Source organism: Jaculus jaculus, chromosome 1, assembly GCF_020740685.1.
Source record: "Jaculus jaculus isolate mJacJac1 chromosome 1, mJacJac1.mat.Y.cur, whole genome shotgun sequence".
NCBI classification, from domain to species: Eukaryota; Metazoa; Chordata; class Mammalia; order Rodentia; family Dipodidae; genus Jaculus; species Jaculus jaculus.
Window position 1 is genome coordinate 51,930,725 of NC_059102.1, and position 14,526 is coordinate 51,945,250.

A 14,526-nucleotide genomic window follows, 5' to 3' on the forward strand; every position below is an offset into this window, starting at 1 on the left:
CAACATGTAATGGCACAGAGTAAACATTTTCAACTGGTATAAGGCATAGCACAGGGAGACTAGAACAATGCAAACTCAATCACCATCAAGCAATCATCAAATTTCTGCAGTTCAAGTTTAGTATAACCAGAAACTTCTAGTCTTCAGAGTTTCCAATTTCTCCCCTCCAGATGGGCAGAGTAGCCAGGGAAAACTTCCATCCTAGGCCAACAATGCACTCCATGGTAACCCTAGCACAGTCCCGGTCTATCCAAAACTTCTTCAGGTCTCCATGCAAATCATGGTCCACTTTTCAAAGGCTCTTCCAGCCTGTCAGGGCATCACACCCTGCCTCCTGCCACATCTCAGCAGTGGCACCTGGAACTGCGTGCATTTCAGGATCATTCCACACATTTTTCATGCTTCAAAACTAATACCAGGTGTGCAGAACACAGCCATATTAATTCAGGGATGAAATAAATCGTAACCTTGAAAAGTAGGTTCCTTCTCCAATCAACTCTTTCCAAATGAGTTTGCATTTCTAACAGTCTTTCCTCTGTTTTATTAAGTATATTTTCTGGAAGACACTCACATTCTTGTCCAGTGATCAGTCAGCAGGTTTCCTGCTCCTTGCTGGCCATCATGAATGTCTTGATGGAATGAGAACTGAAACGGACTGCTGATAGGATGCCTAGAAAATTCAGCATTGAAACAGCTTATTTATCAGCACACATAACATGTCAGAGTTCTTATGCTCCTCATTTTACTTTATATATTTATTTTAGTGTTTTGAGATGTTTTCATGTGGCCCAGGCTGGTCTTGAGCTGCATGTAGCTGAGGATGACCTTGAACTTTTGATCTTCACCTCCGAGCGCTGGGATTGCATACATGCTTAAGCCTGGCTTCTTCATTTTATTTTATGTGCACTTAACATAAAGTGATAGAAGATGCAACATATAAGACAGAAACAATGGCAAAGGTCATGAGCTATGGAATCAAAATCCTTGTCACCTTATAGCTGTTTTTCCTCTTTGTTCTGTGATTCCACTGCACTTCCAGCTACTACCAACCTCTTCCAGAAGATGGAGGAGACAGCAGACAAGCCTCACAATTTGAAGAAAAAGGAACTTGATTATGGAAACAGTGGTTTAAGTGAGAGTATGGGATGACTTTGGCATGAGCTGTTACAGGAGTGTCAGTAAAGCATTATGGCAAGAAAACTTTCTTTTGTAATTAATAGACTGTCTCAGTCTAAACTTAGCCTCAGAATAGAGAGGAAACTTATTATTTGGTAGGATACTTGAAAATTTTTTTTTCAAGTATCACAATGTTTATTGATAGATACAAGTATATAAAATCAGGGCATGAACATGACTTGATAAATTAAGTAGACTTAATTTCAATACTATAATAAGAGGGACCAATTCAAATTCTCACCTTTTGTTTCACACCCACAAAATGAAAATTTTAAAGTATTGTGATGTAGGAAGTAGAGAAGCAGATAGTTACAAATTGTGTTTTGCTAATTCTTACTTCAATCCTGTGGGTTTTAAAATTTGTTTTATTTCTGAACTTGTGATAGGCAAACATGAGATTTTCATCTTGGTACTGCTCTGTTGGAGATTACCCAGGCCAGGATATGGAAGCACTAGATATGAAAATCCCTTAAGTTTGCATAATGAAGTAGATTTTGAATATTTGTTTAATAGTTCATTTTCATCTCAGTGAAAATATCTTTGTATTCTTAATGAGCTAAGGGGTGGCAGAAAGATAAAAAAGCAGAAGTGGGAGATGGGTTTCGATCACTGTCAGACATCCAAGGGTACTGTAGTTATATATTACATGTAATGTAGTTAAGTATTCTACAAGATAGCGGGGCGTGGCGGCACACACCTTTAATCCCAGCACTCAGGAGGCAGAGGTAGGAGGATTGCTGTGAGTTCGAGGCCACCCTGAGACTCCATAGTCTTTAAATTTTTTTAAATTGTTTAATTCCAGGTCAGTCTGAGCTAGAGTGAGACCCTACCTTGGAAAACCAAACCAAGCCAAAACAAAACAAAAAACTATTCTAAAAAAATAAAAAGCTAAGTATATTTTGAGATTCCTTTAATGAATGAATACCTTAAGACTGAGTCATTCATGTTTACTGCCCAAGTTCAGATGAGTTGTTTGATTGTGCTGATATTCATTAACCTAAAGGGACAGTGTTATTCATGTTGTCTTCTCAGAGTAGATCTAAAAGCACTAGTTTCTATGATTCCAACTCTTGGTATGTTATAATAGCTATAGGTGTGGAATTTGATTTTTGTTGCAGCATATGCTTAAACTTAAAAACTTACCTTGGACAAATTGATTGAAAGCCTTGATGTAGTGCTTGGTTCAGTTTAGTGTCTTCTATGTTGTTAGCCATGGCAGTCACTTGTTAGAATCATGAAAAGGTAGTGGTGCAGTTGCTGACTGATGCTTGTCTTGTCTTCTCTGTAGAGTGAGCATAGGAACACTACTGTTTGCATTCTTCCTCTTGCTTTATGGCTGCCTTTACCAGTTGAAAGCATCTGTCATTTTCTAAGCTTTGATTTGTGGACATACCCAAGAATTAGTGTTTTGATTACTGAGGGTTGAAGTATATTACCACATGCTAGTAAATCCCTATTACAAAAGAGTTTAAAACCACCATGGTTTCTGCCTGTGGTATGAATTTGTAATTTTTCTGTTTTTGTGCTTTATGCTTTAGATTAACTTCATCTACCTTGTCAGAAGCACCAAAAAAACCATGCTGACTCTAACTTTGGTATGTACAGTTACATTCCTGCTTGTTTGCAGTGGAACTTTTTTCCCATATAGTTCTGATCCTGCTAATCCAAAGCCAAAAAGAATATTTCTTCAGGTAAGAGCAATTCTTCATGAAACCCAACTGACTTTCCTGTTGTTGACCTATTTAATTGTTATAGATTTGTGTGTGTGTGTTGGTGTGTGTTCTGAATTTATGGTGATCCTTCTACCTCAGCCTCTTGAGTGCCCCTTGAGCTGTCATGCCACACCCAACATTATTGTTTTTAATAAAGAAGCATTTAATACATCATAATATATACAAAGGCAAGATAGAATTATTAGGAATATAAAGTTTATTTTATTAGATCAGTTTGGTAAAATTGTAGGTGATGAACCAGCTCTCAGATGTTCAGGTTGATCTTGATATGGGACACTCTGGCTCAGAGCCCAGTGTAGACAACAGTGTTTATCTGCCCCACAGCTAATAGCACATTAACCATGGTTTCAGCTCAGTAAGTCAGCAGCTGCTCACAGGATAGGCCCAGTACAACTTCAGATGATCCCTTGTACTTGCAGACTCCACAGCAACAGGACAGTGGGCTTGTCAGTTTCAAGCTAGATCAAGACCAGAGGAGAGCCCAAGAATGCAGGCCTTGGGTCAGCATGCCATCTCGGTGTAGAAGTGGGCTCCAGAACGCAGTCTTTCCTCAATAATATATCAGTGTATGTCTTAAAACCTCCATGTCCATGCAGGCTCTGAGGTCAGCAGGATGCATTACAACGCAGAAGCTGTGGTCAGTCACGGTGGCCCATCCCACGGGCCGTGCCACAGTGCAGTCTGTGCGGGGCCCCAGGGAGCACTTGACTCCGGCCCATGGTGTAGGGGTGGCTCCAAGCCATAGGCAACCACACGCTCCCCAAGCCAGCTGTGCACAGAGCCCAACATTCTTATTAGATAGACTATACTTCCAAGAGGCAAAATTGAAGATAAGTTTTTTGTTGTTATTACTATTCAAGTTAGAAAACTACCTGTTTGGAAAAATAAAAGCAAGTATGTATCAGGAAATAATGAACTTTTAGAAATAGATTGGAGAAGTCTCTGCAGGTTGAGTAAATATCTTATTGACTGGCAACATAGAAATGTAAAAATGCTAGTAAAATTGACCTTATGTAGCATTGAAAATGATATATGATAAAATACAATAATTTAGAAAGGAGCTATTAAAATGAGTTTTAGGGGCTGGAGAAATTGCTCAGTGGTTAAAGTGCTTGCCTGCAAAGACTAAGGACCCAGGCTTGATTCCCTAGTACCCATGTAAAGCCAGATGTGCAAGGTGGCACATGTATCTGGAGTTTGTTTGCAGTGGCTAGAGCCCCTGGTGTGTCCATAGTCTCACTCTCTTTGCCACCCCCCATCAAATAAATAAAGTATTAAAAAAATAAAATGAGGTTTAGAAATTTCTTTAGAGTTCAGGTTTTTCTCCAAGCTATGGTCATAGCTTCATTCCCATTCATTTGTGTTGATGGTTGTGGAGTGGCCAATGTCAAGGGAGTTGTTATTTGGATACTTATTCAAGGACTGGAAAAATTAAAAATAACTTGAACTAACTGATTTTAAATACTGGCCAGATATTCCTCATTTATAGTCCCAAAAGATACATAGATCTGTTTTGTGCTACAGGTTTTATAGTTTGCAAAGCCATTTGTGAAGGACAGATAGTTCATGGAAGGGTCAATGGGAATTTCCATGGCATGATCATTTGCATAACCATGCCAGTAGTATTTAGGAAAAGGAGAGGGTTTTTTTTTCTTTCTTTTTCTTTTCTTTTTTTTTTGGTTTTTCAAGGTAGGGTCTCACTATGGTCCAGGCTGACCTGGAACTATGTAGTCTCAGGGTGGCCTCGAACTCACGGGGATCCACCTACCTCTGCCTCCTGAGTGCTGGGATTAAAGGTGTGCACCTCCACACCTGGCTTTTTTTTTTTTTTTTTGTAAAGGTCCTGCTCTGATTTATTTTGGGTTCTTTTCTCCCTGTGTGAAGGACACAATTATACATAGTTTTGGCTTCAAGAGCTGTATATTCTCTATCACAGCTAATCTGGGTTTGAACAAAACTACAAAGTTAGTGGTCTGTCAGCTGCGTTTTGCCAACCCTTACCCCGTGCAATCCTTTCTTATTTTCCTTTTTATATTCAGGCTGTTTTCAGCTGGTACTATAGCTATTTTAAATGGGTCATAGAAGTTTGTTAGGTACAAACCTGGCATGTAGGTATGTTATGGTTCCTATTTTTCTCTGCATATGGATTAGCATCACATAACATACCAAAGGGCAAATGAGTATGGATGCACATATGTGCTTAGTATGTATTTGTTAAAAATACTTTTCTGAGAGAGGGGTGGGGGAAGAGAATGAGCATGCCAGGGCTTCTAGCCACTGCAAATGAACTCTGGATGCATGCACCACCTTGTGCATCTGGCTTCATGTGGGTACTTGAGAATCAAACTTGGGTTGTTAGGCTTTGCAGGCAAATGCCTTAACTGCTAAGCCATCTCTCCAGCTTGTTTTGAATCTTTTAAAAATTAAGTTCTAATATGTCTTTTAAGTGTGAAATAGATTGTCATATTTTGGTTTTGTTTTGTTGAAACAGGATCCTGCTATATTGTCTAGGCTTATCTCAAACTTCTGGGCTCAGTGTTCCTCTACCTCAGTTTCCTGAGTAGTTGGGACAAGTGTACTCTACTTTTTTTGGTCAGAATTTTTATCAGTTAAAGTTAAAATGTTATATACAATCTAAATATAATATTCTAGTTGTGAGAGACAATAAAATATTAGGTACATATATGTGAGAGAGAGTGGGAAAGAGAATGGGTGTGGCTGCATCTGGCTTATATGGGACATGGGGAATTGAACCTGGGTCCTTTGCACCACTAAGCCATCTCTAGCCCTGTCTACCAGTTTAAAAGAAAAACTACTAGTAGTAACTTAGTAACCTAGAGCACCCAAATGTGAGCCACCATGCCCAGCCTTTCATTTCTAACCAGTTCTTGTTATGATGTTACTTATCTTTGTCAAACTAGGTGGGAATGTCGGTGAACAAGTCAAAATACTTTTCTCATAGTCTTGTTCTTTTCAGCACATGACTAGAACATTTCATAACTTGGAAGGAAACATAGTTAAAAGAGATTCTGGAATATGGATCAATGGGTTTGACTATACTGGAATGTCTCACATAACACCTCACATTCCTGAGATCAATGATACAATCCGAGCTCACTGTGAGGAGGATGCCCCCCTTTGTGGTTTCCCATGGTATCTTCCAGTGCACTTTCTGAACAGGTTGGTTCATTAGTTTTCTGCTTCAATTGGGGTTGGTTGGTTCTGAAGTCCTATCACAGTATTGTACCCTTACTAATTAAAACTGTTGTCCTTAACTCACAAGTCAGTGCTGCTTGTAATATTTTTATGTCACCACAAAATTTCTTTCTTTCTTTTTAAAAGAATTTATTTATCTGTATGTGTGTATATGGGCATGCTGCTGCAAACAAATGGTTTTATGGGTACTGAGAAATTGAACACAGGCTGGCAGGCTTTGCAAACAAGCACTTTTAACAGCTGAGCCATCTCCCCAGCCCTGAGAACTTCTAGCTCATTAGTGAGATAAAGCACTCAGAAAAGTAATCTTGTTTTCAAATTTATGAAGTACTTCTTCAAGGATCTGGGGTAAAGTGACCCTCCTAACTAATAAATAAATACAGCAGTTAGAACTACATCCCTAGCTTCTGAGAATTCTTATGGCTTGGATGAGATTATAGGAAATAAGACAAGTAGAATTACCTAGGTAACTCCTTTGTTCTTAATGTCGGGAAAGCTTTATTACACCATACCTGGTCTTCAGAGGGTTAGTATCATATTTGTCAGAGGGTTTTCAAACCTAAGGATGTCTTGTGTTCTGAACTCTTCTGAGAGTTTTGGCTACCATCAACTAATAAGGCATCCTAAGTGTTGATGGTACCTTTTCAAATAGGAAAAACTGGTACCTTCCGGCTCCAGAAGTTTCTCCAGGAAATTCTGCTCATTTTAGACTTATATCCAAAGAACAGACACCGTGGGAATCTATAAAATTAACATTTGAAGCAACAGGTATGTCAGATGAATTTTTGATTCCTCCCTTCACTACTACTTATTATTTTTTTTTTTTTTTTTTGATTTTTTGAGGTAGGGTCTTACTCTAGCCAGGCTAACTTGGAATTCACTATGGAGTTTCAGGGGGGGCCTCGAACTCACAGCAATCCTCCTACCTCTGCCTCCCTAGTGCTGGGATTAATGGTGTGTGCCATCACGCCTGGCTTTCCTTCACTTCTTAAACTGTCTAGTAAGCTAGCTTTGTATATGTCTTCCCTTCCAATATAGCAAGTGACTATGACCTTATATTTAGTGTTTCTAAACTGAAACTGAAACTGATTTTGTTTTTCTTTTTTGAGATATGACCTCACTCTAGGCTGACCTGGAACTCACTCTGTAGTCCCAGGCTGGTCTCAAATTCATGGCAATCCTCCTACCTTTGCCTCCCAAGTGCTGGGATTAAAGGTACACATCATCATGCCTGGCTGATTTCTTAACTTGAATAAATTTCATATTTTGGAGAAGCTTTACTGTTACAGAAAGAATGAGCACAAAGTACAGCTTGGTTTAAGGCTTACTCAATTTTTAAAAAATTGAGGAAGGAGACAGAGTATGGGCACCAGGGCCTCTTCCTGCTGTACATGAACGCCAGATGCATGCATCACTTTCTGTATATGGCTGTGCATTGATATTGGGGAACTGAACTCTGTCTGGCAGGCTGTGCAAGCGCCTTAACCACTGAACCACCTCCCCAACCCAGGCCTATCAACTGTACTTATACTTTTTAAGAAGCAACTTCAGGTTTAGGTAATTTTTGTCTATTGAGTTTCTGTTTTCCTTGATTCCCACTCTAGTTATTCTCTTTTGTTTCATTTACTTTTTAAAAATTTACTCGTGAGCGTGTGTGTGTGTGTGTGTGTGTGTGTGTATGTCCGTCCATGGGAGTGCATGCCATATGTAGCATGCATGTGGACGTCAGAGGACAATTTCAAGGTGTCTGTGCTCCAAATTTGCAAATAAACTACCAGGCTACAAAAGGAATGTCAGGCTACCTGTCTCTTGAGCTTTGGTTTCCTGTGGCTCTGATTCCCATTGTAGGCACTTTGGGATCACAGATGCACGTACCACTTTGCATTCACCTTTGTGTGGGTGCTGGGGAGTTGAACCCAGGGTGGCAGGCTTTTTAAGCAAGCACCTTTAACCTCTAGGCTATCTCTCCAGCCCTGTTCTGTTCACTTTTAATTTGTGTGTGTGTGTGTGTGTGTAAGGCTATTACAGTGGATGCTTCAATCTTTGCTTTTAGGTCTTTTTTTTTTTTTTAAAAAGTATGCATCCGTTGCTATGCATGTCCATTTGAGCACTGCGTATGCTCTAGATGAGGGCTTTTTAAACTTCTTCCACTTGCACCTTCTTTTACCCAATAAATTTTATGCGAGCCTGGGTAAATGAGTATATATAATAGGCATAAAAATCAAACATTTATTGGTAGTCATAAAATTATTTTTAAATATTTCTTTTTATTTATTTATTTGAGACAGAGGGAGGGTGGGGGTGGAGAGAGAGAGAATGGGCATGCCAGGGCCTTTAGCCACTGCAAACGAACTCCAGATGCATGTGCCACCATGTGCATCTGGCTTATGTGGGACCTGGAGAATTGAACATGGGTCCTTAGGCTTTGCAGGCAAACACTTTAACCACTAAGCCATCTTTCCAGCCCCAAATATACATATACTTTTACCACTTCTTAAAGACAAAAATGAACTTGCAAACCAATGACAGGTGTGTGCTTTTCAACAAAGAATTAACTCTTGGCTGAGTGTTTGATATCTCCAAATTATCTCCAAGGCTAGGAATGCTGCTTTGCATGAATATGCAGGACATGGCAGAAGTGTGCTTAGGGCCATTTCAGATTTGGAAAGTCTGTTCCAATCCCAAGCCAAAGTTCATTTAATGACCTATCATGAAACCCATCAGCAGTTTGTGAAATCAAACACAAATGTAATCCAATCCAGATGTATACTAATTTGATACTTACCTGTTGAGGAATGACAGTAAGAAAATACTGTCTTTGGTTTCTACAATTAAGCCTTGATGTTCTATTAGGGCAGAGACTTTGTATGTACAGTAAAAACACTGCAACTTTTACCATGTAACAGTCTCCAAAAGAAGCCAGGTTGTGTTTTAGACAGCATTCCTTGGCACTGTGGTGTAAGGGTTGTATGTTCAGCTTGCATATTGTTTGAACCAAGCCTGCAGTGAAGTCATACATGCTACATATGTATTGCAGAATTACTTTGGATTCGTTAGCATTTGGTTTTGAATTAATTTTTGGTTGTTGTGTATTCAGAAACCTTTTTATTTCAACTTAAAAAAATTTTAAAATTTTTTCTTTATTTGAAAGAGAGAAATAAATGGGGAGAGAGAATGGGCATGCCAGGGCCTCCAGCCACTGAAAACAAATTCCAGATGCTTGTGGCTCTGGCTTACATGGGTCCTGGGGAATCAAACCTGGGTTCTTTGGCTTTGTAGGCAAGCGCCTTAACCACTAAGCCATTTCTCCAGCCGTTAAACTTTTTTGTGTATGTGACAGAACCTCATATGGTGTTGCAGTCCAGTTTAAGGAGCTAGCTCTAGATCCTGCAACACTTTCAAGTTGTATGTTTGTTCTTTGCATAGTTTAAACTATTTTAAAAGTATTTGAGACCTTTTATTTTGCTGTGCTAGAACTATGCTTAGTGCTTCATGCATGCCTTAAACATACTTCTGCCATTCTATGCTGTGTATTTATGCAAAGCAGATTCTAAGCTTAAGAGCGTATGATAGTTCTAAAAGAAGTAAGACTGATTCTCACTGCCTCAGCCTTTGCCAGGATTGTAGGAGTGTGTCACCTGGCCTGGCTCTGACTTAAAATTATGTATGTATATGTGCATATGTGTGTGTTACCTTCTCATCAATGGGCAAAAACAAAAGCAAAAAAAAAAAAAAAAGCAGCTGATGAGAGGAAAGGATTTGTTTTGGCTTGCAGTCTTGAGAAGCTTCACGATGACAGGGGAAAGAATGGCATAAGTTTAGGCTGGACATCACCTCTGCCACAGCATGTGGAAAGCAGCAGTAAGAAAATGAACCAATCTTTGGAAAGGGGAAGCTGGTTATAACACTTCTAGTGCCTCTCCCTCTCTACAACACACCTTCTCCAGCAAGCCTTCACCTCTTAAATTGTCACCGGCTGGAGATGAAGCCTTCAGGACACAGGAGATTATGGGGAATGTATGATTCATACACCACTACAGAGTTTATGGCATGCCAAAGCCTCGTGTCACTACTTTGTGTCATGGGTACTGGGGAGTTGAACCCAGGCTGGCTGACTTCGCAAGCAAGTGCCTTTAATTCTCTAATTGTGGCTTTTTTGTTTTCCCTTTCTCTTTGTGGTAGGGTCTTACTCTAGTCCCCGTTGACCTGGAATTCACCATGTAGTCTCAGGTTGCAATCCTCCCACCTCTGCCTCCCAAGTGCTGGGATTAAAGGTGTGTGCCACCACGTCACTCTCTCTTTTTGGTGGTTGTGGCTTTTAAGGAGCTTTGTCTTATTTCATCTGGTATTGGCAGATAGGATTTACCTTTCTTGGTATTTTATTTCCTTTTCCATGCTTAATACTAGTAGGGAGCTCTCTATGGTTTCCTTTAGAATAGTGCTGTCAGCTTATCTTTCAGTAGATCTGATGTCATTTCTCTACCTAAAGCTTAATGAAGTTGTGCTGCCTGCAGAATACCCTCTTTGAAGCATTTAGGTCTGTGTTGGTGCAGCATTATGTACATTTCAAGGTTTTCAGTACTCCGCTTGATGGACATCACTGATGTTCTTGCTCTTGGCACTATCTTCTACCCTGACTTCAAATGTGAAGATTTCTCTCTCTCTATCCAACAAAGTGAAAAGAAAATCTGCCATCCTGCCCCATCTCTCTTTGCACATCTCTGTTGTAACACTGATAGCTTGGGTCATCACTAGTTAAATGGTTTTGTTTTCCACTAGCATTAAAGGGAAGGGGGAGGCAGATGTGGGTGATTTTTATCACATTGAAATTCGTGGCACTTAGTCACTGGCACTTAATCTCTTGGGTACTGGGTTTACAGGCATGAGCCACCATGCTAGGTTCTATGAAAGAATTTATGATGTGTCACATAGATGGAGTGCCTCATCCAATCACTGAGAGTTTAAGGAACTCACTTCCCAGCAGACCAACATTTTAGGGGTAGCCAGAAATTAAGTTTCTGGCAGCAATTAAGTAAAAGTACCCATATTTAACATAGGCTTTCTCATTTAGATTCCGAGCTTTTTCTTCTTGATCTCATTACTTAGTTTCTGTACACTGGAAGACTCAAACTGGAAAGGTTCCATTAGACTTATAGTGAATGTATTTAGGTGATACAAGGCATGGAATTTCAGTGTGGCTTGGATGGTTGTTTGTCTTGTTGCTTATTGGTTTTTGTTTCCTCTTATTTTTCAGGACCAAGTCATATGTCATTCTATGTCCGAGCCCACAAAGGGTCAACCCTTTCTCAGTGGTCTCTGGGAAATGGCACCCCAGTCACAAGTAAAGGAGGGGACTATTTTGTGTTTTACTCCCATGGACTCCAAGCCTCTGCATGGAAGTTCTGGATAGAAGTGCAGGTGGGAATTTTTCAGGCTTCATAGTAGTAGCTAACAAGAACCTTGGAATTCGATGTTCTAATTCAGAGAACTAATTCATTTTTCCCTAGCAGGTCTCAGAAGAACAGCCTGAAGGGATGGTCACTGTGGCCATTGCTGCTCACTATTTCTCTGGGGAAGACAAGCGATCCCCCCAACTCGATGCTCTGAAGGAGAAGTTCCCAGACTGGACATTTCCCTCTGCCTGGGTGTGCACTTACAGTCTCTTTGTGTTTTAATCTTGTGGATGAGATTTGAGTACATGTCCATGTTGACATTTTCTTCCCATGTTACATGGATATTTGTGACATAATGAATTTTAATGAGCATATGTTCAAAGACCTTTTTGGATTAGCACTCATTAAGGCCAAGCACTGTATGGGTTAAACTGGGGAACAGTGACACATGGCCTCTTGACACTTGAAAAATGCCAGTTTTCTGGCACTTAAGCACATGTGGGTACTGCCACTATATGTCCTTTTATATGACCATAAGGAAAATAGCCAATACACCATTTCACTAGCTGTCCTAGAATAAAGTCAGATGACAGACCACTGTTAAACAGTCAATGCCATTTGTTGTCCATAGATGGGTAAAGAACCATTCACTGGAGTAGTGGCTCTCCCTGAGAGCTAACTGCAGGTCATTGTAATGTGATTGCCAAGAGGAATATGGAGACACCCAGCATTGGAACTTTGAGGCCATGAGAGCCTATTTCTTTAGGAAATCTTAGGGTATATTTTGTGTCTGTTCTGAAGCCTGGTGCAGAGCCCAGGGCCTGACCCACAGTCACTGAAGCCGTAGCTAGGCTACTTTACTGAGGTGGTTTTCAATTCCTGTTTTCCTCTGCAACACATCTAACCCTCACCAGTCTGTGGAAGAGAACATTTGCTCAGCATACTTCCCTTTGGGTTTTTCATGGGTTCTTTTCTTTGTGCAAATACAGGACCTGAACTAACTTCCTCAGAGCATGGACTTGCTAGCATGGCTATTCTGAGGTGGAAGAGTGAGGGATGGAAGGGTTGGGAGTGATGGGTATTTTATAAATATTTATTCCTTTCATTTTGTAGAAGTCTGTTATACAGAGTTAACTCACTAGGATATTTTATTGATGCATTGGTTTTTTCATTGCTTGTTTTCTAGCTAGTTGAATAATTCCTCAGTAACTTACTGTCCAGTGACACTGGCTTTCCTGACTTGAGGTTGTGGCTTCTACAGGAATGAGACCACTGTACCTATATAGGTTAATGTTCCAATCATACTTAATGGGAGTGTTAAGCCTTAAAGGTGCTTTGCATTTTGAAGGTGGAGATGTAGCTTGGGAAATGTGTATCATTGCCTCCTGTGGCCATTACAGGTCAGCAGTGATGTGTGGTAAGATCAAGACAGTGTGAAGTTATGCTAAGGTTTCTTTTTTACATTACAAAGTTAGACAAGTTTGCATTAGCAAGCAGAGCCCCAAAAACAGTTGAAAGAAAAGCCATAGTAACACAAAACCCTTAAAAATGTGGGAACAAAAAGGGGTGCTTTTTGAAGTGGCCCCCAAAACTGAGTAAGAAGTACACTCTCCAACTTTCTTAAAACTGCTTGTGTTGTGATACAAAACGTGTTCTTAATCATGTTATTTCTATTACCTGCCTAATATTGACTCCCGAAAAACTAATGAGCCCATGTAGACGTAGACATAGACATCAGGTTGCAGCCAGACCTGACTAGTAACATGCTGATGGATACATGGACTGACACTGCACATGAGCCACTGCTTGCTTGGATTCAGAAAGACCTTATCAGTGCTTCAAGTGTCTGCCCCCTGCTACATATTATCTGTCAGGCAGTACATAAAGTTTGCAGGGTTTATGCATAGCCTGTACAGAATCAGTTGTGAAAAATACTGCTACTATTCTCAGTGGCTCTCAGAATATAGTTGTAAGTTCTGTTCCTGGGGTATACTGAAATAGACTGCTAACAATTATAAGGAAAAACTAAAACTCCAAGCAGGGGGCATCACATGAAAACAAGTTGGTCTGTTTTTCTTCCCTTGGGAATCATGGTGTATCATGGTTTTCCTTTTGCCTTTGGGTTTCTTCTTTAGCAGAGACTTTGATTTTGTGCAGTAACATGATGCCTTTAGTTTCCATGTATGCTTAGCATCTTGGGGAGGTTGTCTGAAGGCCAGAAATGGTCAAGTAAATTAAGTTATACAGCATCCACAGCTGAAGCACACTATTGATATTTCAGTAACTTCATGACTAAATAACTTGACTTTCTCTCCCTTTCAAAAGATTATCTGATCATCTGAATAATTTACTTCTAAAAGAGTATTCTGAAGCTTTAACAAATGCATTTCCCCCGAATGAATATGGGTTTAAATAGCATAGTACTGTATATGCCAGGGAAAGTATAAAGAATTATGATGTCAAAGTTCTTTTGTTTGAAGTGACTGTTGCTTGAAGTGTTTTCATAGTGTAGCAGCTGTAACTAAACATGGCAGAATTCCCTGTGGTAGTACCATGAAGGGGGCCACAAGCCAGCTTGCTGACTTAGGAAGCTGTAGAAAGAATATGTCTATCTCTTGTCACTGGCTTGTTGACTTGCTATAAAGTTAATTGTTGCCTTACAATGTTACTGAAATAAAAATATGCTAGACTCTTTAACAGAATGGATCTCTTAACCTAGATCCCAACCCCATATTTCATTTTTCTTGTACCCACAGTACTTTCTTAAGTTTTTATCTATTTTTTTTGGGGGGGGGAGATAGAGAGAATAGGTGCACTAGGGCCTCTAGCTACTACAAACCAACTCCAGATGTCATCTCCCCAGCCAGGACAATTTGACAGGAAGAGAAAAGGTATACAAATTGAAAACAGTTAAAAACTATCAGGAAGGATGAAACACTCACAAATAAGAAAGACTTTCACCCTGAAAACTACAAAATACTGCTGAAGTTAAAGACCGAAAATGAGAC

General features: G+C 39.9%; 1 protein-coding gene across 2 annotated transcripts in view; it reads left to right on the forward strand.

Moving 5' to 3' along the window:
* The window catches only part of Ermp1 (endoplasmic reticulum metallopeptidase 1), a 55,053-nt gene extending 41,071 nt beyond the window's left edge, over positions 1–13,982 (forward strand). Inside the window, exons 11-15 of one of the 2 annotated variants that reach the window (XM_045160893.1) lie at positions 2,715–2,867; positions 5,887–6,089; positions 6,778–6,893; positions 11,380–11,543; positions 11,636–13,982. In XM_045160893.1, the coding sequence (XP_045016828.1) occupies positions 2,715–2,867; positions 5,887–6,089; positions 6,778–6,893; positions 11,380–11,543; positions 11,636–11,800 (801 nt within the window). In that variant the 3' untranslated portion in view covers positions 11,801–13,982. Of the gene's footprint in view, positions 1–2,714; positions 2,868–5,886; positions 6,090–6,777; positions 6,894–11,379; positions 11,544–11,632 lie in introns of both variants that reach the window. The other variant, XM_045160894.1, reaches the window with a different exon arrangement.
* Positions 13,983–14,526: the final 544 nt, after the last annotated feature.